The sequence below is a fragment of the Gordionus sp. m RMFG-2023 genome, chromosome 1 (genome assembly GCF_954871325.1).
Source record: "Gordionus sp. m RMFG-2023 chromosome 1, tfGorSpeb1-WG-v2, whole genome shotgun sequence".
Classification (NCBI taxonomy): domain Eukaryota; kingdom Metazoa; phylum Nematomorpha; class Gordioida; order Chordodea; family Parachordodidae; genus Gordionus; species Gordionus sp. m RMFG-2023.
Window position 1 is genome coordinate 38,185,235 of NC_088775.1, and position 23,814 is coordinate 38,209,048.

General features: G+C 27.0%; 1 protein-coding gene across 1 annotated transcript in view; it reads right to left on the bottom strand.

Moving 5' to 3' along the window:
• The window catches only part of LOC135925163 (small subunit processome component 20 homolog), a 100,417-nt gene that overhangs the window by 38,547 nt on the left and 38,056 nt on the right, over window positions 1–23,814 (bottom strand). Inside the window, exons 27-40 of the mRNA XM_065460373.1 lie at window positions 23,432–23,607; window positions 23,171–23,228; window positions 22,820–23,006; window positions 22,488–22,568; window positions 22,029–22,108; window positions 21,520–21,677; window positions 20,444–20,804; window positions 19,811–19,946; window positions 19,195–19,515; window positions 18,042–18,179; window positions 17,561–17,868; window positions 17,210–17,289; window positions 5,939–6,030; window positions 5,047–5,183 (exon numbers count right to left, since the gene is read on the bottom strand). Coding sequence (XP_065316445.1) covers window positions 5,047–5,183; window positions 5,939–6,030; window positions 17,210–17,289; window positions 17,561–17,868; window positions 18,042–18,179; window positions 19,195–19,515; window positions 19,811–19,946; window positions 20,444–20,804; window positions 21,520–21,677; window positions 22,029–22,108; window positions 22,488–22,568; window positions 22,820–23,006; window positions 23,171–23,228; window positions 23,432–23,607 — 2,313 coding nt within the window. The remainder of the gene's footprint in view (window positions 1–5,046; window positions 5,184–5,938; window positions 6,031–17,209; window positions 17,290–17,560; window positions 17,869–18,041; window positions 18,180–19,194; window positions 19,516–19,810; window positions 19,947–20,443; window positions 20,805–21,519; window positions 21,678–22,028; window positions 22,109–22,487; window positions 22,569–22,819; window positions 23,007–23,170; window positions 23,229–23,431; window positions 23,608–23,814) is intronic.

The following is a 23,814-nucleotide window of genomic DNA, read 5'->3' on the forward strand; positions in this document are numbered from 1 at the left end:
AGGATAAAAGGGACAACGATTATGAGTATGAAAATTGCCATTTGTTTTTTTGTTTCGCCAAATGGTACTAATACATATCTCATAAAAAAATAAGAAAGTTAAAGAACGAATATTGAATTATTTTAATAAAATTTAAACAAAATATCTTTTTTTGAATGATTTCTCAAAAAAATATTGAAAATCTTAAAAATAACGATTATGGCAATTGTCACTTTTCTATGGCACATCTTCTTGAAATTTTAATTTGACATTTTTACAACCTATATTTTTAACCATATGCTTCAAAAAAATTCAATAAACTTTAAAAATAACGATCATGACAATTGTCACTTATCCAAGGTACATCTTCGCTGAAGTTTTATTTAAACATGTTAGCAATACTTATTTTAACCCATTTACGTTAAAAAAATTTAAAAATAACAATTATGATAATTGTTCGCTGAAGTTTTATTTAAACATGTTAGCAATACTTATTTTAACCCATTTACGTTAAAAAAATTTAAAAATAACAATTATGATAATTGTCACTTATCTATGGTACATCTTAATTAAATTCTAAATTTAACATGTTAGCAATACTTATTTTTGCGCATTTGCATCAAAAATATTCTAAAAACTTTAAAAATAACAATCATGACAATTGTCACTTTTATATGTTATATCTTAATTGAAATTTTAATTCAACATGTTAAAAATACATATTTTTGCCTATTAGCGTCAAAAAATCTAATATATTTTAAAAATACCGATTATGATAATTGTTATTTCTCCAAGGAACATCTTCATTGAATTTATGATTTAACATCTACAATATAAATATTATTTTTACTCTTTTGTGTCAAAAATGTTAAAATATAACGAATATGACAATTGTCACATTAAAATATTATCCTTAAAAAGATTTTATAAAAAACATAAAAAAGTTTAATATAAATATTTTTAAAAAAACTATTTAGAAAAAATCATCTCTTTTAATATACTTTAAAAAATAGATAATATATAAAAATGATATAAAAAAAAACTATAAAAGATCAAAAAAAATTCTCAAAAAAGTTTTATTTACAAACAAGTTTAAAAATCTTTTTGAACTTCAAAAAATATTTTTTGCTTAAAATTTTGGGCGTGAAAATCACTAATAAATTGTAACAAACAAAATAGCAGCATATCATCTTTTTTTATTAAAAAAACATCAAATAAATAAATCTATTTTCATAATATAATATAAATATTATGTTTAAAAAAATACTTAAAAAATATATGAGGGTACTTGGCATGATACATGAATTATAGATATTTATTATATTCTTTTAAAATATTTAAATAAATAAATCTTGACTCAAAATTAGACTCGAGCCAACTCCTCTTCTTCGACCAAGATCGGAGCCGGAAAATCTCAGCTTTTTAACAACACTATTTATAGCAACCTTAATCAAAAATATTTCTTTCTGACGATGTAGTATACTCAATATAAGAATAAAATTCATAATTTGCATTGTGAATTTGATTTTGGAATATAAACCATCAGCATCCCTATGAGATTAAAATATTAAATACCTTAGATTCATTTAACTTCTGCAAATCAAATATCACTGGAATTAATTACGCATATGTAAAAGATGACGAATATGAAAAAATTTGTTCCAAAGGCCAAATTCATCCCAGAATACAAAATTTTCATGCTTTTGTACCTCTTATGGAAAATTAAATTAAGGTCAAATTCATATTGTGAAAATTATTCAAAATTTAAATAGAGGCTCTTACCTGAGACAAAGAATAACAATTAACATAATTCGATCTAGCTTCAAAGGTTTCCTATTCTCTGTTGATGGATAAAAATTAATTATTCATTTACTTAATTATATATGATATAATTTTACCATTGTGTATCATTTCAATATTAGGAAAAGATAATTGGTCATTTACAATATATAAAAATTAAATTTTATCTTCAATAAAATATTTGTATTTTTTAGTAATTTTTATGAGAGAAATTCAATTCATCATCAAATAAATTAACAAAGCCGCTATCCCTCCCCAAATGCTTTTCCAGATCTTAAATGACTATTCTTTTAAAAATAAAATATTTGATAGCTTTTGACTTATATTATAATTATTGCTTGATTTTAAATATTTATTAATATATGCGATAGACTAATGATTAAAATGCCATATCTCCTAAACATGCTAGGCCTAACTTGAAATTTTGCAAATTTATTAATTAATTCTATTATTTAGAAATAAATAAAAATTCAGAAAGAAAAAAGATACAATTTGATTTTATGATCATTACCTGTTTTCGACATTTAAATTTTTGTAACAAAATTTATCATTGTTACTTTAAAGCTGAGACATGGAGTGAACTAGAATGAACCGCTAACTCGTTATAAATATCTGAACCGGAACTGATGTAATTATTTTCTGAAGGAGTAAAAAGAACCTTTATAAAAAAAGTTAACCGGGTTGAACCGGTTCTAGCCAAAATATAATAAATAATTTTACATTTTATTACATTCTTTTCCTTGTGGTGTATTCCATATTTTACCATATCTGCCTCGTTATTTATAATCAATAAATGATCAAAATATTTGTTTAATATCCATAAAAAGTATGTATTAATTTTTCACTATGACTTAAATTGATCCAAAATCTTTTAACTGCTTCATATGTAGTATTATAGCATTCCTATTTTCTATATTTTATTATGCAAAATCTAAATAACCAATTTTTGATTTAGTTGCATTTAATTAATCTAAAAAATCATCATTTTTTATATAATGGGAATCAAAAAAATTTGAATATTCAGAATTTTACAAACTTGCACTTATAGTATTGGTTATCCCGCAACACAATTTCTGTTAAAAGAGCCTTTTTGGGGCTAAAATTTGTGTTATTGTCACAACGAACAAATATGAATCCACTTATATCAGAAAATATATTATCCGTTCAAATAATATATTTAGAAATGAGTTATGTCTCTGCAAAAGATAGAAAGGTCCTTATTATATTGGATAATCATATTTCTCACCAATCCATAAAAACTATTGACTTTTGTTTGGAAGAAGGGATAATATTATTAACTCTCCCACCACATTGTACCCATAAACTACAACCTTTGGATAATACAGTGTTTGGCCCATTAAAGAGATATTATAACTCTTCAGTTGACTCATGGATGAGAAATAATTCTGGTAAACATTTTACAATCTATGATATACCAGGTATAGTCAATGAAATTTTACCTAAAGCATGTGCTCCAGCTATAGTTCAAAATGGTTTTAAATCATGTAGAATTTGGCCATTTAACCCTATAATTTTTAATGATGAAAGTTATAATACATTAGTAAATGATATATGCAATACCTTAAATTATGAGGAAACTATTGATAATAATAACAATTTTAATATTGAGAATTATGATAGTAATGATATTTCATTGAGAATTAGACAAGATGAGTCTAAAATCATCCATTCTTATTCAAATGAGCCAACAACCTCTAAAAATTTTGACCCAGAATCAATTTTTCCATGCCCAACATTTTATAAAAAGTCTGGAAAAAATAAACAATATTCTGCTATTTTAACTTCTTCACCATATAAAAAAAAAGCCATGGAGAGAGCAAATAAAAGAAAAAAATCAAAAAATTGTTTGGTGTGCAAAAAAAATTATTACAAGCATCATAACAATCAAGACTGGTTTCAATGTCGTAAATGTGGTTATTGGTCATGGAAGTTGTTGCAATTTCAATCCCTTTTTTATTTGCAAAGATTGTGAATATTGTTCCCATTTTTTGTTTAGAAATGATTTTATATATTAGTTTTATGCTTTAAATCAATAAATATGTTCTAATAAAAAAATATATAACTTTTATGTAGAAAATTAAGCAGAGCTTATAATAGCCCCGAGCAAAGGCTCGTTCGTCCCCGGGTAGGGTTCACTCGTTCCCAAAAAAAAATTCCAGAAAAATTAAAATTATGAAAAAAGTACTAGATATGTATTTTTGTTATTTAAATCTACCATAAAACTAATAGAGCTGAACAAAATGAGAGATATTTTTTATTAAAAATGATAAAGTACTTTTAATTTTATTTAGGTTTGACTTTTTGGATTCGCCATAACCCCGGTCTCCCCTACTTATAATAAAAATAAATTAATGAACTTAAGTGATGGCAAAAATTTTAATAAATAATATTCATAATTAAAATCATTATATGATGGTGTTGCTTCAATAAAAATAATTTAGAAAAAAATTTCTAACCGTAATGAACCATTATAAACCTTTACAATTAACTGACCAAACCAAACCTTTATAAATTTTTTCTCAAGAACCGTAACCATTATAATTTATTACATACTGAACTGTTATAAAAATAGGTTTGGGTCCCTGCTTTAAAGGTCTACACCATTAAGCTATATAAAGAAATTTAAATGAAACTTATAGATTAATTATATGGTAAGATATCAAAAATTAAAGGAAGAGCATTTTGCCCAAAATGCCTAATCTTTTAAAGCCTGTATGCCTCTGTTGAGGGCTAAAATTTCGTTTTTTTTCTTAGTTAATATATATACAAACTCTTGTAAAAATTTTAGAAAAATCGGGCTCGGGTTGAAAATCGTGTTTTTTGTTGATTTGTCATGAATTTAACCCATATTGTTTAAAATATTGTGCGATTCTTTTTAAAATATTTATATTTAAACTTTTTATTTTTTTGTGATTAACAGTTTGGAACCGGAGCAATTTTTTTAAAATATTCAAACCGAGCCCCTTTTCATCCAAGTTCCAAACTCCGGGTTCTCGATTAGTTTTTCATGGAGATTTCTCTTCCGAAACATTGTAAATCCTTTATCAAAGCAGCATTTAGTTTGCTGGTTAATATGTAGCCCTCTCGGAACGTACAATTTTTTTTTATAAATAGTTCGTTCTGAGAATAAAGCGTTTCTTAACGACGTGAACAATAAATAAATTAAATATTTAGATAAAGAAAAGATATAAGAAAATAAAATGCATTAATAAAATAAATGTATAAATGCGATCTTTATAATATTACTTTGTGATAGAATGATTCACACTCGAATCCTCTGGTAAACATTTTATGAACTTACATATGGGAAGGGCTAGAGGAATTCTTAAAATAAGCTCCTTGTTAATCTTATGAGGATCGACAGTTTTGTGATAATATTCCGCCTTAAATTGGCAAATAAAATAAAAACTGCATAAAATATATATACATAAATTTTTAGATTAAAGTATAATGTCATCGATGTTTAAATCTAGTTTAGCCTTATTCAAAATAAAATATGAATTGAATAGTTTACTCTTCTGTATTCGTACGAATAATAAAATAAACTATTTGTATCGATCCAGTTATTTGAATATATTCGTTTTCTAATATTATATATTAATACATACGAAAATATATTGACAATTTTTTTAATGCACATTTAATTTTGTATAGAAAAAATGATAATAATAACTGACGATAAAGATCAAGTCATTAACGAAATTAAAATGCATATTAATTAAATTTATAATGCCTTGCCAAGCCTTGTTTCTTGTTTATATGATATACGATTTTTGATAATAAATTAGTTCCAGCTCTGTCAGATTATCAAATCAGTAGAAATGACAAATAATCGAATTTTATTAAAAATATATTAATAAATATTCTGAATATTAAAATTATTCTTTGTTTAATTGAAACAATTTGCTTATCGTAATCGAATAATTTTTTTTAATAATATACAAATATAACGAATAATTTACTAATCGTATTCGTTACTATTCGATTCAATTTGAATTACTATTTTTGAATAGGCTTAACTCTAATATTGGCATAATAAACTATTATAATAATAACTGATTTAATAATTCAAAATTAAAATAATAAGCAAAAAGAAAATATGCATAGAATAATCATTTTAGTATTCTTTAAGGTTAACTTCGGCGTCAAAAATCTTGAAAAGCGTTGGTATAACATCGCGGCTGATCTTTTCGCATATCGCGGCACGTGAATCAAGGCCCACTTCTAAATCTTAAATATTTTGTGATAAAATTTTTCCTTTTTTAATATGAGGAAAAGATAAAAATTATATAGGATTTCTAATTCCAAATCCAAAAAAGAATCACCTAAACGAAATGTCTCATATCAAATAATTTTTAATATAAAAAAAGTAATTAACTTTTAGAGGATATCATAGTACCGTATACATAAAAAACTTCAAAAAAATTATTTTCCTCCAGCTATGAATAATCCAAAAATTATATAGAAAAACAACCACATGAAATCTAATGTTATGAAATTAGCTAATATATCTTTGTCCATATTTATGGTTAATGTATAGCAGAAAGGAATGGAATGTCCATTAACATAAAGTAATTGATGCATATAAAGAAATGTCAATGTAAAAATGCTGACCTAAAAAACATAAATCCAACCTGTGCGCCATCGGCAATTTTATTCATGCAAGAAAAGACGCCGATTAAAATGAGAGGCGCGACCAGGCTCGCCGCCGATTTTTTTTAAGGCGGCGGCGCGGCGTGCATAATTTTTAGAATGCTATTTAATTATCTTTATATATATTACATTATTATTTAAATTTACACGAATAAAATTAAATTATGAATTGTATTCTATTGGCATATAATAAAATAATGTATATCATTTACATTCATTCATATTCATACATCATATTTCAAAATTAAATAAACATTGATACATATTAATTTGTTTTATGAATTTACATGCTTTAACCCTAGTTTGTTTATTGCCAGCTCTAATTGATTTTTTGAGTATACTTAATATATAACCGATTTATTAAATTAATTATATAAACCTTTATAATGAAAGGTTAAAAATTTGTTTTATTCAGGTCTAGTTTTGATGTTTTTCAAATATATTCTTTTAATGAATAAAATAAATATAAAATCTAAGTAGGGCGAAATTATATTTTGATGTGATGCTTAGATTTAATGCCATTTTATCAATAAAGGAATATTGATTCTCTAAAAGTTGAAATTTAAATAAAATGATTATTAAAAAAATTAATTGTCTAAAAAAATAGAAATATGATATTTGATTTCTCGTCAGAATTGCCTGATAGGACCCATTAGTCGTGGTGCACTAGATTATGTTTATCCATCTATAAAAGCGCGTGTATTAAATTTGATTAATTCTCCATCAAAATTCTGTTCTATCGCTTTTGATTTATGGGCAGGTCATTTCAAGCGTCGAAATTATATCACGTTTAGTCTTGCTCATTTAAATAAAAATTTTGATTTAAAATATTTTACCCGGGCAACTAGAAGTGTTCGGAAAAGCATACTGATGAAACCATATTATCTGAGATCGATAGTATAGAAGAATTCCATTTAAAAACAAAATAACTGATGTTGGGGCTAATGTCAAAAGAAGCGTCAGAGTGGGGGGTTATGAGCATCATTTGTGCTTAGGGCATGGACTTCATAATTTACAGTTGATGGCATAAAAAAAAAGTTGCCAGAATTAATATTCTGATTAAAAAAATTAGAGAAATTATTTCACACCTCAAATATCGAGTATAGGGTTGCCAGGTCAAAATTTTCAAATTGCGGGAGAAATTTAGTATTTTGCAGGAGAAATACTAAAATTGCGGTAGAAATATAAAAATTGCTAAAAAAAATTTTGCGGGCCAATTGACTTAATTATCCGCCAATTATTTTTTATAATTAGTTTATATAAATGCAAAGTCGGTAAATATTTTTCAAAATAAAATAACATCTTGATTTATTAAAATATATTCATTTATAAAAAAACTAACGATCTTTTTTAAATATAAAAGAATGTAAACAAGATAAGATTTTATAAAAAAAACTAACGATTTTAATTTTACAATGTAAAAAATATATTTTATGAGAATGTCCCCCGCAAAACATCCGCAATTAGAAATCTACCTTGTGTGTATGTATAACATTATAGGGATTCACGCATCACGTTTAAATACATAATAAGGTAATATTGTACTCATTTCAATGATAATTATTTTATTTATTATTGTTCAATCATATTATTATAATCACTGCAGGAGAGTGTATCTACACCTATTGCAAAACAAAAATATTCTCCAAAAATAAGAAATAATACAGATGCAACTACAGTTACTGCAATTGTAATCACTTATCTAGTGGTACAACATTCACAGAGCTACTTATCATTACAATGTGCGTAGAATCTTTTCCCAAAATATTTAACGACTCCAAGATAAATCGAAATTTACTTTTATAACAAAAATGAGCAAGGATATCATCAATGTTTTAGAACCTGAATTCAGGTGGTCAATTCTTGACGATTTGAAAGATGGGCATACATTTCAAACAGATGCATCTAATAAGGGAAATATTTTTCAACAAAATTAAGGACGTTTCAATTAAACTATTAAATTTTTTCCCCTCAAATAATGAAAAATCCAAAGACATAGCTAACCATATAATGATAAATATAGCAGACTCGGGATTATCGATAAATTGCATGTCAGCTTTCTGATCTGATAATGCCTCAGTGAATTTGGTAAAAACAGATGTATTTACAGGATTGAGTCAGCACAATGTTGGTTGCGATATGTTCCTAATACACGCCATCGATAGAATTTTAAAATTTTATAAACCTTTAAAAAAATATTTCTTAAATATAGATTATAAAAGCTGTCCTAACATTTTGAAAATTTTTTACAATAATGAATGGCAGAGGTATATTTAGGAATGATTTCACATGTAGGAAATCTACTACATGATGTTAATGTGCAGTTGCAATCAGAAGAATATTAACAAAGATTCATAAAATTATGCTGAAGATAAATTCATCTTTACAGTTAAAAATTGACAATAAATTTTATGACGCCATTGCTAAAACTATATTAAAATGTTTAAATATTTTAAAAATACAGATAGACATCGATGTCTTGCTTGAGGAGATTGTAATGCTCTCTATTTTTGATTTACAATGTAAAAAATATATTTATTTATGCGAATGTATAAATAAGATTATATAAAATATTAAAAAAATATGGAAAATTAAATAGTTATAATGTTAATTATATTTTATTTGAGATTTGAATAATGGAACTAAACGTTTACCGTCGTTATTGAGGTATTTATAAAATTCCTGGCATGACATATTATAAATTTGTTTAACCATTAGCTCGGCCTCTAAAGTAATCCGATTTCTCTCCTTTTTCCAGGCAGTCCTCATCAGGCTAAAAATGTGCTCGTAGAGGCATTAGAATGAGGTAAGGAGAAGACATACTCGCATATTTTTTCTAAGCATGGGGATTTATTGTTATTAAGAAAAAATTCTACCCGCTTCTCCTCTGCTTTTAGACAATCTAACTTTAAATATTCTGGCTAATCATAAAAAATAGAGTGAATTACAATCTTCTCAAACAAGACATCAATGTCTTTCTGTATTTTTAATATATTTATTAAATTACAAAAACCATCAATTGATGGTTTCTGTTTCAAGGTCATAATAATTATACATTTGTAAATAGAGGATTGTAAATATTCTAAAATCTTAATAAAAATATCTGCTTCATTTAAAAATGTATTAATTAGAGTATTATTTGAACATTTTAATATAATATTTTTAGCAATAGCGCGATAAAATTATTTATCAATTTTTAACTGTAGAGATGAACAGAGCTGTAGCATGATTTTGTTAATAATGAATATTCTGATTGCAACTGAATATTAACTGCATGAAGTAGATTTCCTACATGTGAAACTAATCCCAAATATGCTTCTGCTATTTCATACTCGAAATAATTTTTCAAAATTTTTGGACAGCTTTTAAAATCTTTATAGAAGTATTTTTTTAAGGGTTTGTAAAATTTTAAAATTCTATCGATGGCAGGTATTAATGATAACCACCCAGTGGCGTAGCCAGGATTGATCCATAGGGGGGGGGTTAAAATTTTTTTGAGAGGAGTGGCTTCGCTCCCAAACCGCATTTTAAAAATTTACCAATTTTGTGCTTTATTGGTGTCTAACCACTATAGTAGCCAGCATAAATGAAAAAAATATTAGTAACAAAATTTTGGCCAAATTTATGATTAATACGCGACTGAAAGCATTATTCTGAAAATTATATAAATGTTTAGTCAATTGTAAATTAATTTAATCCATTCGGTGTAGAAAGAAGAATAAAATCGCACCCCAAAGCCAAACCTCCTATTTTTTATGATCCCCCAATATATTTTATTCTATGTAAAAAATAATTATTTTAATTAAATTTTTGCATATAACAAAATTTTGCAGAGAATTTCATTATAGATTTTATTTATTATTTATACAATAAAATAAATTTCAAAATGTATAAATTTTATACAGATTATATTAAAAATTTATTCTAAATAACTATATTTAAAAAAAATAGAATACAATAAAATATGAGTAATTCTTGTGCTGTATTCAAAAAAATCTAATTTAACAATTATAATATAATTAATACAAATGAGTTTATTAGTAAAACATAAATAATTCTTATTAGAGATCCACAAAATTAGGAAAATCGGAATCGGGCTGGGTCGGGCCTAATATTTTGTAAAAAAGTTCAGGCCGGGTGGGATGGGGCCTTGGAAATTTTTTAAAATATATCTAAATATATCAATTTTATGTTAAATTTTTTTTGTAAAATAAAAATATTTGATTTTATTTATAAAAACTAGACGCTATATAAACATATATCTTTTATTTTGAGTAATTATAAAAATGAATTTCTATATTTAAATAAATTCGGGTTCGGCAGAAAAAACATTTTAAAAAAAAATTCGGACTTTTTTAAAATAATTTCGGGCAGGGCCGGGCCTGAAAAATTAGGCCCGATGCAGATCCTTAATTCATAGTGCAAATGCAATATTTTTATTAAAAATAGTATAATATATAATATTATGACTAAGAATTCATTATAATTACATTTTGAATATAAAAATTTTATGACTAAGATCATATTATAATAATATAGCAATTTTATAATTTGAATTTATAAAGTGAGGTCTACTTTTCTCTGAGATTTGACTAATTTATCTAGAATCAAATCTCATTAATATTTAGTATTGCGAATCCATTTAAACGGCTTTCACCGGTGCTATTTCTTAAATAGGTTTTTAACCTTTTCAAAGTTGAAAAAGACCTTTCATTAGTGCAGGTGCTAATCGGTAATAAAAAGCAATGTTTTGATATTATGCAGGGAATCTAAAGTGCAATTATACATGGAAAGGGCCTGCAAAGCATATTTTGGTCTCAAAGTACTCTATTCTGTCAAAATTTTTATACTAAAATTCGACATCACAAAGTAAATTATCATATGATCCTGATAATTCATCAGAATAAAACTCTGAGATTTTCTTAATATTCTCTCGCGTTTCAAGTGTATTTGACTCAACCGGCAAAAGAAAATAAAAGCTGTTTAAAATAAAATTGTGACTAATAAAACTTTCCTTTCCTTTAATTAAAATAAAAATATTTATTTTATAAAAATTATCAATCGTAGATGCATCTATATTTAAGCGATAGGACTATCTAGAAACTACTCTAGGTTTAAAATTTTTAATCCCAAATGTATTAGAGATCACCTTTATTTTCTCATTATATTTCCGAGATTAAATGATTTTTCTTTATTTAAAAATTATAAAAAATTAATTAAAATTTTTAAAACTATCTAATTAGTTTAACAATATAAATTTTATTATTAAATTTATAAATATCTAATTTAACTATGCGAGAAAAAATTTACAATATATTTTTATTGTTATTTAATATTTTACATATAATTTTTAATATATATTTTTAAACCATGTTATCATTTAAAATAAAAAATTCTTATTTGTTTTTTTTAAATATATTTCATTTTCATATCGTATATAATTATTAAATTGAAACCATTTTTTAAATAAAATTATTTGCAACAAGAAAAAAATTTTAAAAAAAATTTATTTTTTTCGGAGGTTATGGGGGGTTCAACCCCCAATAATCCCCCCCCCCATCTCTACGCCACTGTAACCACCTGATAGGTACATATCGCAACAACTCATACCATTTTAAGTCAGACCACTCCACCAACTCTTTTAATTCATTGATGAACTAAATTCGTTAAAACATTTCACAATTATTTCGACATCTACAGATAGTACATTCATTGCCTTCTGCAAGAATTATATAGTATATGGCATATACAGCCAATTAGTATTAATTCATTATTGTGCTGCCTCAATTCGGAAAATACACTTTGATTTTTGACAAAATTTACAGAGGCATTATCAGTGCAGAAAGCTGACATATAAATCATTGATAACCTTGAATCAGCTAATTTACCATTATGTGGTTAGCTACATCGTTAAATTTTTCACTATCCGAGGAAAATTTTTTTAACGTTTTATTGAAATGTTCTTATTCTTGTAAACATTTCCTTTATTAGATGCATCTGTAAGAATTGCATATGGATGCCCATCTTTCAAATCGTCTAGAATTGACCTCTAGGATTCAGATGCTAAAACACTTGTGATAGCCTTGCTCATTTTTGTTCTACCACAAGTAAGATTTGCACTTATATTGGAGTCGTTAAATATCATGGGAAAGATTCGACCCACATTGTGATGATATAGCTCTGTGAATGTTGAACTACATGATAGTTGTATACGATTTCCGCAACTGTAGTTGCATCTGTATTATTTATTATTTTTAGAGAATATTTTTGTATTGCAATCGATGTTGATATACTCCCCTGTACTGACTTATATGAATAAAATGATGCTGATTATTATTTTATAAAAATAAAACAGGATAGAAAGAAATTTACAAACTGGACATGTTTTTCAAATAAATATTTAAAATTTATTTTAAAAATATAAAAATAATCAATTACTGTCTCTCAAAATTATTATTTATATATTAAAAACGTTAAAATACTTTTAAAAAAATTGTGGGAGAAATTAAAAAATTGCGGGAAATTTCCAATTGTGGTAGTTTTGCGGGAGAGAGATGTCTGCGTGTAAACTAAAAAATTGCGGGAGTCTCCCGCTGATGGGGGAGACATGGCAACCCTGATCGAGTAGCTGATTTGAAATGTGAAATTAAAGATCTACATTGTAAATGCGTGCAATCAATTTATTAGACAGGCCATATTTTGGCTATTGATGATTCTGATCCATACATTGATGAACATTTTAATATCTGTGAGGCTGATAATATAAATCGCATTGCACCAACAGATATAATTAATACGAAAAGCTTAAAAATTTAATTGATATACCCGCTAGCAGAGCTTATTGATTATGATAGAAAGTATCCGTATTCGTTGTTAATAAAATTTCTATAAATAATATACTAAATAAATTAGGAAAACAATTCTTAAAACATTTAATAACGATGGGATATAATTGATAAACTTTAAACATTGAATCCATTCAGAGAGTCAGTGGAATTTCTTTCCTCCCAAAATAATTGTGACATATATATTTATATTTAGAAATAAATGTCAAGATATATATTTATATTTAGAAATAAATGTCAAGATGGTTTTATTTCCATTTGTCTTCAATATTTTTGTAAATTAATTGAGATTCTCTAAACTAATTTTAATTATGTATAGAAAAAGACATTTCAGATATAGATAAGAAAAGCTTTGAAATGATTAATCTAAAAAATGAATATGAAATGTTTCTCATATTAAAATTTGCTAAAAAAAGTATTAGAATCTACAAGTGTATATATTACATGTGCACATCAGAAGCTCAAAGAATTTACAAAAATATTAAAATCAAACCATCTTGACATTTATTCTAAATATAGATATGCCAAATGCTTAAAATTATTTTAAAATATGTTTGTTTAATGAAAACAACTGGTGTTCTTGATTTTTTTGTTTTATAAAGGATTTCTTCCACCATACCTTAACTTTTCTATCAAAAAGCTATCCTACATGCTATTAAATTAACTAATCTTTCTTACTAATTCAATCCTTTTTATTAATCGAAATAGAATAACATGTAAACTGCATATATGAAAACGTATTTAGAAAAAAAATAAATTAAAATAAAATTTTATAAAAAATAGTCATCCTCTTCTGGTCCATAAATCTGTAAATAATTAAAAATTATAACGTAATATTTGGAAACGGATTTATTATTTAATCAGAAGGGCTCATTGTTGTTTTACGGCTCTCATGGCTAATTAGTTTGATTAAGGATTTAGCCTCCTTTCCAAATGAGCAGTTTGTTGAAACCACAAGTAAATATATTGTTGCTGACTAGCTGTAAATATTTTTGGAATTTCTTTTTTACCGCTATACCTAATGGATCGTAATTATTATTTGATGGGGGGAAAATGTCTATACACGTGAAGTCCCAATGGGCCATTCCTGTCAAATCGATTAAAAAAGGCACTTTTTCGGCCGACCCCTTTTAAAATGTTTAAAAATTCTGGAATTATTTAGATAGGTAAATAAATGAGAAAGCCGTTTATTTTAGCTCTCTAGCACACCTTGTTCTTGAGATATAAGGGCTCTAAGGTACAAAAAAGAGCCACTATGGAATCTGTAAAATTTTTAAAATGCTTTTATCTCAAAAACTATTTATAGTAAAAAAATATCATTTTGAAGGTAAAGAAATTCTCTAATGGGCTAACAAAGAATAATAAATATTGAGGCCATTATAGACTTTTAATATCCGGTTTACCTAAATTGCGTTACCTGTATTTTTAAGCAAAATAGTGAGTTGAATTTTTTTTTTGCTTTTTATTTAGACATCTTTTATAAATATATATACGATGTCAAAACCTTAGCGACGCTATCGACTTTTCCATAATATACATTAAAAGTAGATGGCGCTAATGGTTGAAAAATATTATTTTTAAATGAAAATATTGATACGTTTATAAGAATTGTGATAAAATTTTCCAGTTCTGCCCTCCCCCCCCTCACTATCATTAAAATGTTTTACATTTTTTAGATCTCAACTTTTCTACTATAGCAGCGAATGACTTATTAGCTCGATAATATATAACAGCTGCAGTAAAAATATTAGGCATATATTAGATTATATTTTACAAAATAAATTGTTTAAAACGATCTCTCTTTCTGAGAAATAATTTTAACCTGTCCGTTCAGATTAATTTTATAGTTTGTCTACCAATAACAATCTGGATTTGGAGAATGCAAAAACATGTATTCTAGGTGTAAATCAATTAAAATTTTATTCTATATCACAGATGGACGTACCAAATATTAAAATGTTGCAACCCATTTAATCTATAGAGACATGCTTATTATCGCGAGAATCTAAAAAATATTCTACCCTGGATGACCCAAAAAAATTTACCATTCAATTTAGATATGTTAATATGCTCTTCATGGCGACAAAAATTATCAAACATTTCTTATACTTCAAATGAAAATGTAGATATTGATTCTCCCCTTCATATAATTAATCAAGAGGCTATTGATAACATTAATATATCCCTACAATCAAATGGGGAATATCTCATTAAAAGAAAACGCTTATGTGAAAAGAAATATTAGAAGAAAAAAATATCTAGAGTAAAAAAAAGTTTTAACGACTGAAATTATACCATTATCTTTCTTCATCAAATGATGAAAAATTCGATGAAATTGTAGATACCTTAAAAATTAAAAAAATTATATGTAAGATATTTATTATTGGAAATTTGTTCCATTATTAAGTGTCTAATGGGCATATGCCCACTCTGCTCCTTAGTTAATTAGTATATTTAATAGAAAATCAAAATTTTTTAATATAAAAAGTGAAAATATCTGGTTATTGATAAGTTAGCAGCAAAATTTTAACCATAATCCGTAATTTCATAAAGCGCCATCTATTTTTTTGTCAATTTTTAGGGTCGATAGCGTCGCTAAGGTTTTGATATTGTATATATATTTAGCAAAGGTGTCTAAATAAAAAAAAATTCGAAAACAAACTCATTATTTTGCTTAAAAATACAGGTAAAGCAATTTAGGCAAACCGGATGTTAAAAGCCTATAATGGCGCCAATATTTATTATTCTTTGTTAGCCCATTAGAGAATTTCTTTACCTACAAAATGATATATTATAATATTTTTTTACTATAAATATTTTTTGAGATATAAGCATTTTAAAAATTTTACAGATTCCAAAGTGGCTCTTTTTTGTACCTTTGAGCCCCTATATCTCGAGAACCAGGCGTGTTAGCGAGCTAAAATAAACGGCTTTCTCACTCTTTTACCTATCTAAATAATTCCAGAAATTTTTAACAATTTTAAAAGGGGTCGGCCGAATCGTGATCGATTTGACGTGGAATGGCCCCAATACATGTGTTTCCCTATACCGGAGATTTAATGTAAGCCCATTAGGCCTTAGTTATTAACAACAGAAGTATCCCGTGGTTAAAGATGTGAAGGAACATCGGTTTTGAATAATGAATTATTTTACTATTTCATGCCTCATATATTTATATCGGTTCACGGTACTAGCGGTTAAAAACAATGATTCAGATCCCGTTGGTACATTTTTTAAAAATTTGTAATTATTATGTGATTTTGTGTAACTGGACCAACTTTAAATTCAAGAATATCCTCTATGTCCTTCCAATTAAAATTAATAAAATTTCGGAATTATAATATTTATCGGACGTACATGCCCAGAAGCTCCGAAATGAAAAGCATGACTTAAAAAATTCAGGCCAGACCTAAAAATTTCTTAAAAAAATTAAAAATCCAAACCAGATCGATTTTTAAAATTATATCCATTAATCCAGAAGAAAATCTTATAAGGGAGGGTTAAATGATAATTACTGGTCATATTTATCAATTTCCTCCTTCAGATAATTTGCAAAAATCAAAATGATACAAAATAACGAAAATTTTTTAAGAGTATATTGTCGTACCCATGAGAACAAAAATAATTTGCCCAGTACATCTTACAAATATTTATTAACAGCAGAACAGCACTTCAAAAAAAAGTCGATTGGACTTTAAACATCGCGAGATATCCTAAAAATTGAATCAAGGGATATTTAGGTGTAAATGGCCAAGTGTAATTATACCAACTGTATAAGTATAAATATTTAAAAAAATATAAATTTCCTAAAAATAATTTTCTTAAATTTCATCATTTAATCAAATATTGTTTTTTTTGTTGGATTTATTGGCATTGATTGTCAACTCCAATATATGTAAAATAGGATTTACCTAAATCAGTTTTACCAGTGGTAAATTCCTGCGGCTTTGAATAATCGAATGGAACGGCATCCAACAGAGCTTTAATTATTCTTTAAAGGTTTAAAGTTTTAAGGTTTATTAATTTTTTCTCCAAAAATATTAAATGTGATATTTTTCCGACCCGACATTACTAAAACCGATCCGATAACTCGTGCCTGTCATCCTGTGAATGCAAATCAAGCAGGAGCACGTGGGTTTATTCCCATGCATAATTATTTATTCTACTCCTATTTTCCTTTAATTTATATTTTTATGATCTACTATTTTTCTCACTGTTGTAATTTTTTCATTAGGAATCTTAATTTATTTTTTTAAATAAACTTGACATATAGCTTGCGGTCCGCCACATCCCCACACGTCATTTTGCGAGTGTAGACCGCAACAAGGGCTAAAAACTCACGGGGTTCTGATCGATAGCATAAGGCTTTTAAAAGGCCAACAGCGTTGTCCGTTAGTGTACGCGTATTATCCGATTTCGTGCTCTCACCGCTTCGCGTTATCAGAAAACGATCTGCAATGATTTTACAAAGTTTACGAGTTTTGACAGATATTTTGGAAATCTGGTCAGGTTGGTAATAGCTTACTAAAACATCCGACAACTGTTTAAGGGCTCGAGCGCGGTTACGAATCTTTTGTTGAAGCACAAGGTGAATATAAAAAAATTCAATAAAGGTTTCAAATTTTCTTTACTTTCTTTTAATTTTCCCCTTCTTTTTATATTAAATATTTTTGGAAAGGTAGATCTCATCATGGAGTCTTACATTTGTGTATAAAAAAAATATCGCAATAGTCATATAGGAACCTGAATGTGTCGAATATTGCTAAAAAAATCTTTCTCTGCATCAGGGTCAATTAAAAGAGCGAAAAATGAAAACGCATGATCTTCTGGGTATGTTTTGACAAGCGATTCGAGCAACAAAACGAAATTTTCAAATATATTCTGAAGGTTATTTATTTTTAGTATTTATTTAAATTATTTCATTTTGAAAAATAATATTATTTAGTAATTTGTTTTTCGAAAGCACAACTGAAACCATTCGATAATGGTAGGGGTTGATAAATAAAAATGAGTTTTAAAAACAAACAAATCATTTATTAGTATTAAAATATTGAAAAACATGTAGTTCAATTCTTTGAATAATAAATTTGAAAAAAAACTTTTTTGTTCTCGATAAATTTCTGTTTTGTTTTTTCTAAAGTACGTTATTTAACTTAACTTCAAATATAGATAAAAGTAACACAATTTTTTTAAATCTATTTTTTTTTAAATGTCAAAAATAAGACAATTTTTTATATACCTTCAAACAGGATCGAACAGAAACTAATATCGGTTTAGTTCAGGTTTAAAATTTTTTTTTTAAAAACCAGTTTGAACCTTTTCGCATACAAATTTATATGTAAAGAGAAGCATATTTTTAAGAATTTTATCACTCTTCCTTAAAAAATAATATTGAGACGTGTACTATTAAAATATTTTCAAGATTCTCTTCCAAATTATTTCTATGAGGAGGGAATAAACTCTATGGTTGAAACACTACTATAAGCTAACTTGTAAAGCTGGCACTGTCAAATAACAATATTCAAAAGTATCTAGATATAGTAATTTATATTAATATTTATCAATCAAGACTGATTATTAATAATCTTTAAGAGTTAGAATATCAAAAAGATTAAACCGTTTCACAAACCTTTTCAGATCTGGGTTCGGGTGACAAAATCATTAACGGTTCGAGTTTGGTTCTGTAAGTAATAAAAGTTAATATCGGGTTAACGGTTTGATTCAGGTTCGGACCCTAAAATGTAAAATCATTTAATTGTAGAATAAACATTGCCAATCTCTGTCACCTGTTACACTAGCTCATTATATAAATATTACATGAGAAAATATTTTTGCAAATATTTCAAAAAAAGACATTATAAACTCTTTATATATCATATATAAATTTATAGTTTACATCATTGAGCGATTTTAGATTAGCGGCAATAAGGGGTACCAAAGCCTTCTTGACTTTCTCGCGAATTGCTTCCGCACCAGAGATTTTTATAAGGGCATACATGAGATTACGGCATTCATCGCGGAGAACCGCGTCGGGTCTAGCAGACGAGAGTTCGCGACAGCAGGTGTTCACGAGAACGAGGCGTATCCAAGCAGCAAATAGGGTGACGGGTGGGGTAAGATCAGGAAGAGCTGAGTGGAAGTAGGAAATGGAGGCAGATCGGATATCATAATTAGGTCGGTCTTGGGGCAGGCCACGTGAGCAGTCAAAGGCATTTAGCTTTCAGGATTAGGTTTAATGTTAGACATTAAAAAAGGTATTTAACCACTTTTTATAAGAAAATCTAAAATGAAACTATGCATTATAGTTATCCCAAATAAATAGTCTTTATTGATTTTAGTGTTATAAAATTAGGTTTAATGATATGGTCGAGAAAAAATATAGATAATATTTCCAATAAAATTTAAGACAAAAGTGAATAATGTGTACTGATAGAATTTTTTAAAAAAGGTTATATATATTAGATATATCAGCGTTCTGTGTTTATACGATTATTTTCTAATGTTTGACGTACTTTAACTAGTTGGTCTAATAGAACTGAAAATTTTGGATGTAAATCTTTAATAATGCTAGATATATCGGTCATTAAATTGTTGAGATGGATAAGGGATTCCATGGTTCGTAAACGGTAATAGAGCTGCGGTACATTTCTTTGAATTTAATTGTGGAAAAGGGGGAAAAAAGATTACATGAGGGGAGTTAATTATAGAAATTAACAGGATATATTATAATAGTATTCATGTATATAGCCAAGATATGTTTAATTCTGTGGAAATTATTTTAGGAACTATATCATTTTTATCCCATTCCAAATACATATTTAAGAGGATAATAACCTAGAATCTTGTATTAAAAATTTGATAATAAATATGAATATGCAAATAACACATTAGTATTTTAAATTTAATTAAAATCAACCCTATTGACGATCTCATCCTGTTTTATCAAGAATTTTTTATTATTATTCATTAATCATTAAGATTAAATTATCAAAAACATTCAATTTAAAACGTTTATAAAATTGGTCCAAAAGAGAGATAAAAAATTTGTCTCAGTTTAAAATAATTAATCAAAAACAAATATAGGTTTGTTTTATATTTAAATATAGAAGAATATGAAAAAGGTTTAATATATTAGCTTTTATTACGCAAATAAGGTTTCAAATAGTTCGACATCTTCCCCAGCGCCGGTTGTGAATATAGATAAAACTGGTCCGCTAACTACGAGAGCCCTTACCGCGCTTAGCGTTTCAATTGTTTCAACTTCGGAGATTCCTGCGCGGTTCAGCGCTAATGCCAAGAGACACCCTGCAAGACGTATGCGGTCAAGACTCGTCTCAGCAAAAAGAGAAGGAGATAATTGCGTAACGCGGACTGAAGCGAGACGGACGGCAGAAATCTCGGCTAGCGTTAAAGGGCATTTGGCGATCATCGCGGAGAGGTCAATTTTTGAAGCGGCATAACGTGTGACGGCGTCAGCGTAATGCGAATGCAGAGCGGATAGCGGGGCTGAGCATTGTGGCGTAAATTTTTTTTATTAGAGATTTCTATATTTATTGACAAGAAAATTTTTTAAAAGTAGTGAGCCTACCCCCTTCCTCTAAACGAGCAATTATTCAAAAACTAGAACGGAACTTGGGAAAAATTATGAAACGAGAACCAAACGGTCATTTCTAGAACAATTTCGAAAAATTCAATATATAATTATAAATATCATATTTATAAAATAGTTCATTCATAAATATTCATTCCGCTTTCTTCTAAATATGATTTCCAGGTTCCAAAAACAAATTTTTAAATCCAATTTAAAGTAATTTTGAAATTTTTGAATAAAACGAATATTATATTAAAGTTTTAAATCTTAAAAGTTAATTTTGTCACCCATATAAATGATAATATTTTAGATGAGTTAATGTTTGGGTGTAATAAATAATTGATAATATAATAAAAATTAATAGATACAATTTATGTATTAATAAAAATAGATATGAAATTGAATATTTTTTTTAATAACACGTTCCGGAACATTCAGAAGCTTGAAACGGAATGGGAACAAAACATATTTGAACGGAATGAGAGTGGGACAGGAACGCTAAAATGTTTTTGTTCCAGGTCCCTGTTTGAGACTACAAAAGATACCAATTTATTTTTGTACTGAAAAATATCGTAATTATCAAAAACTTATTTTTCATTTCTTTCTATAACCTCGAAACCCATAACTTACATTCAAATTGATCGCTGGCAAGGGCAGAATTCACGATTTCCAAAACTGTTTCTTTGACTTGTGTGTGACAATTTTTGACAGACAATGTGTTTATAACATAATGTCCTAATGTTTTGGCCGGGTCATTAGGGTTAGTTTGGATCATAAAATGAGCGGTTCTAAAAAAAATATAAAGCCATATTAAATAAATGGAACATAAGAATTTCATAATTGAAACGACAGGTTGTAAAACTGAAAATAGGATCGTTAAAAGTTCCTTTTTTAAATAAATGCTAAGATAAATCCAAATTTCAATCGTATAGCAAATATATTAGTTTACTCCCATTAAGCAAAAAAAATGCATATTTTAACGATTTTAATATTTTAGGTGTTAAATGGCATTCAAAACTTGTAAAATATCTCTTTTTTATAGTTAACTAAGATTAATATAATTAAATAAATCCTCATAAAAAGAAAGAACAATATAAGAGATTTGGTAATAAAAATTTGCTAATGTTTTTATAATAAACTTTTTTTGAGAACTCCAGTAGGAAATGATTTTTAGAAGCATAGACGCACCCGATTTGCATTCTACCTCAAATTTTTCGACCTTGATGAGTTTCGAAAGATTTTATAAACAAAAAATTACAAAATTTAATAAAAATTATGTACAAATAAAATAACTATATATGCTTTTATTTCTTTCTACTTATGATTAGGTATATGAAAATAATCACCAAAAATTTTTTCAAGTGACCTAAAATCAATGTCCTTAAAAAAATCTTAACTTAACTGTTATGCTGTACAATTCATCGTCATTTGATCGGTTCTACTACTTTGTGAGAAACATTTTTGGTGTAACCTCAAATTTTACAAACAAACAATAAGATTATCTTGCATAATTTGAGTGATTTTGATTACAAATGGTGATCAGTCAATTTAAACGAGTTGTACTGCATAATATCAAAATGTCGTATGTAAAAATTTACGTTTCCCCAAACTATAGTCCTGAATAAAATATCTTCTTCAGCAGTGTCCAGTGTATACGTGTCGTTGAAGGCGGTAAAATACTAAAGGCAAATTTTCGTGTCAAAATTATAGATAAAATATTTTTTTCAATCATTGAAAAACTTTAATTAGTTCGATTATTTTCTAATGTCTCCAAAACCCGATTCTAATAATATCTTCTCATGAAACATCGAATAAAATTTTACAATAAAAAACAATTATAATGTATAAGAGCTTCCAAATTACACGTTTTTTTGTATTATGTTTACTAAAAAAATAGGTGAAAAATGTTTTTAAAGTACTAATGCAAAACCTTGTAAACAACGCCAAAACACTCCTTCTTTACAATTTTGTAATGCGCTTCGGTAGAATGATGATCAATAGCTTTCATCCCTTTGACAAGTGCGGAGATGTACATTATAATTTTGAACATGTAGGAGGCCTTGAAAGAGAGACGAGAACCCATCTGAGCCAAGCAGTTGCTGATAAAGCCTAGTAGGCTGATAGATTTCGTTTGTGAAAATATTTTTTTAATGAATAATTAAATCAAATTTTTACCTAGGCTCAATTTAGCGAAAAAAAAGTGATTTTAGAGTGATTATAATATATATAATTATCATATTCGTGTGGTAAACATTGAGCAAGAATAAAGTTGTTATTTTACCCTTGTAAGCGTCTGATATCGAATTTAGGATTCATTTCAGCTGAAAGAGCATCCAAAACTAAGAAAAATATATCAAATTAGAAAAATAAATAAAGGAAATCAAATATTTAAATCCCGAAACTCTTAACAATGAAAGCTTTTAAAACCAGGAGAATTTAAATAAATCATTTTTCCTTCTCTTGAATTGACTCTTTAAACAACCACATCTAAATAACATGAAAATTAAAATCTAATTGAGTAGTTGGTATTATATTCTCTAACCAGTCTGTGCGTCCACGATCATACCGTGAAAGAGTGGATGCAATGCCAGATTCAAAAAGTAGTCTATCTCTTCGTTTTCGCAATTCATAAGGAAACGAATTATCGAACGTCGGAGACCAGTCATGACCTTAGCCTTGGCTTTAGTCATTTTAACTTGCATTTTACCGAACAATAGTCTATTATTTTTTTTGAGTAATTTTTTTTTGACAATTTAAAGATAGAAAAATGATTTACAAATGATTTTTTAATAGAATATATTTTACGGGGATAGGGGTAGGTGGGAGTTACTATTAAGAATAATATTTTAACACTATATATAATTTCGACCAAAACTCTATTGTATACAATGATTAGACAACAAAACGAAATATTAAATTTCATTA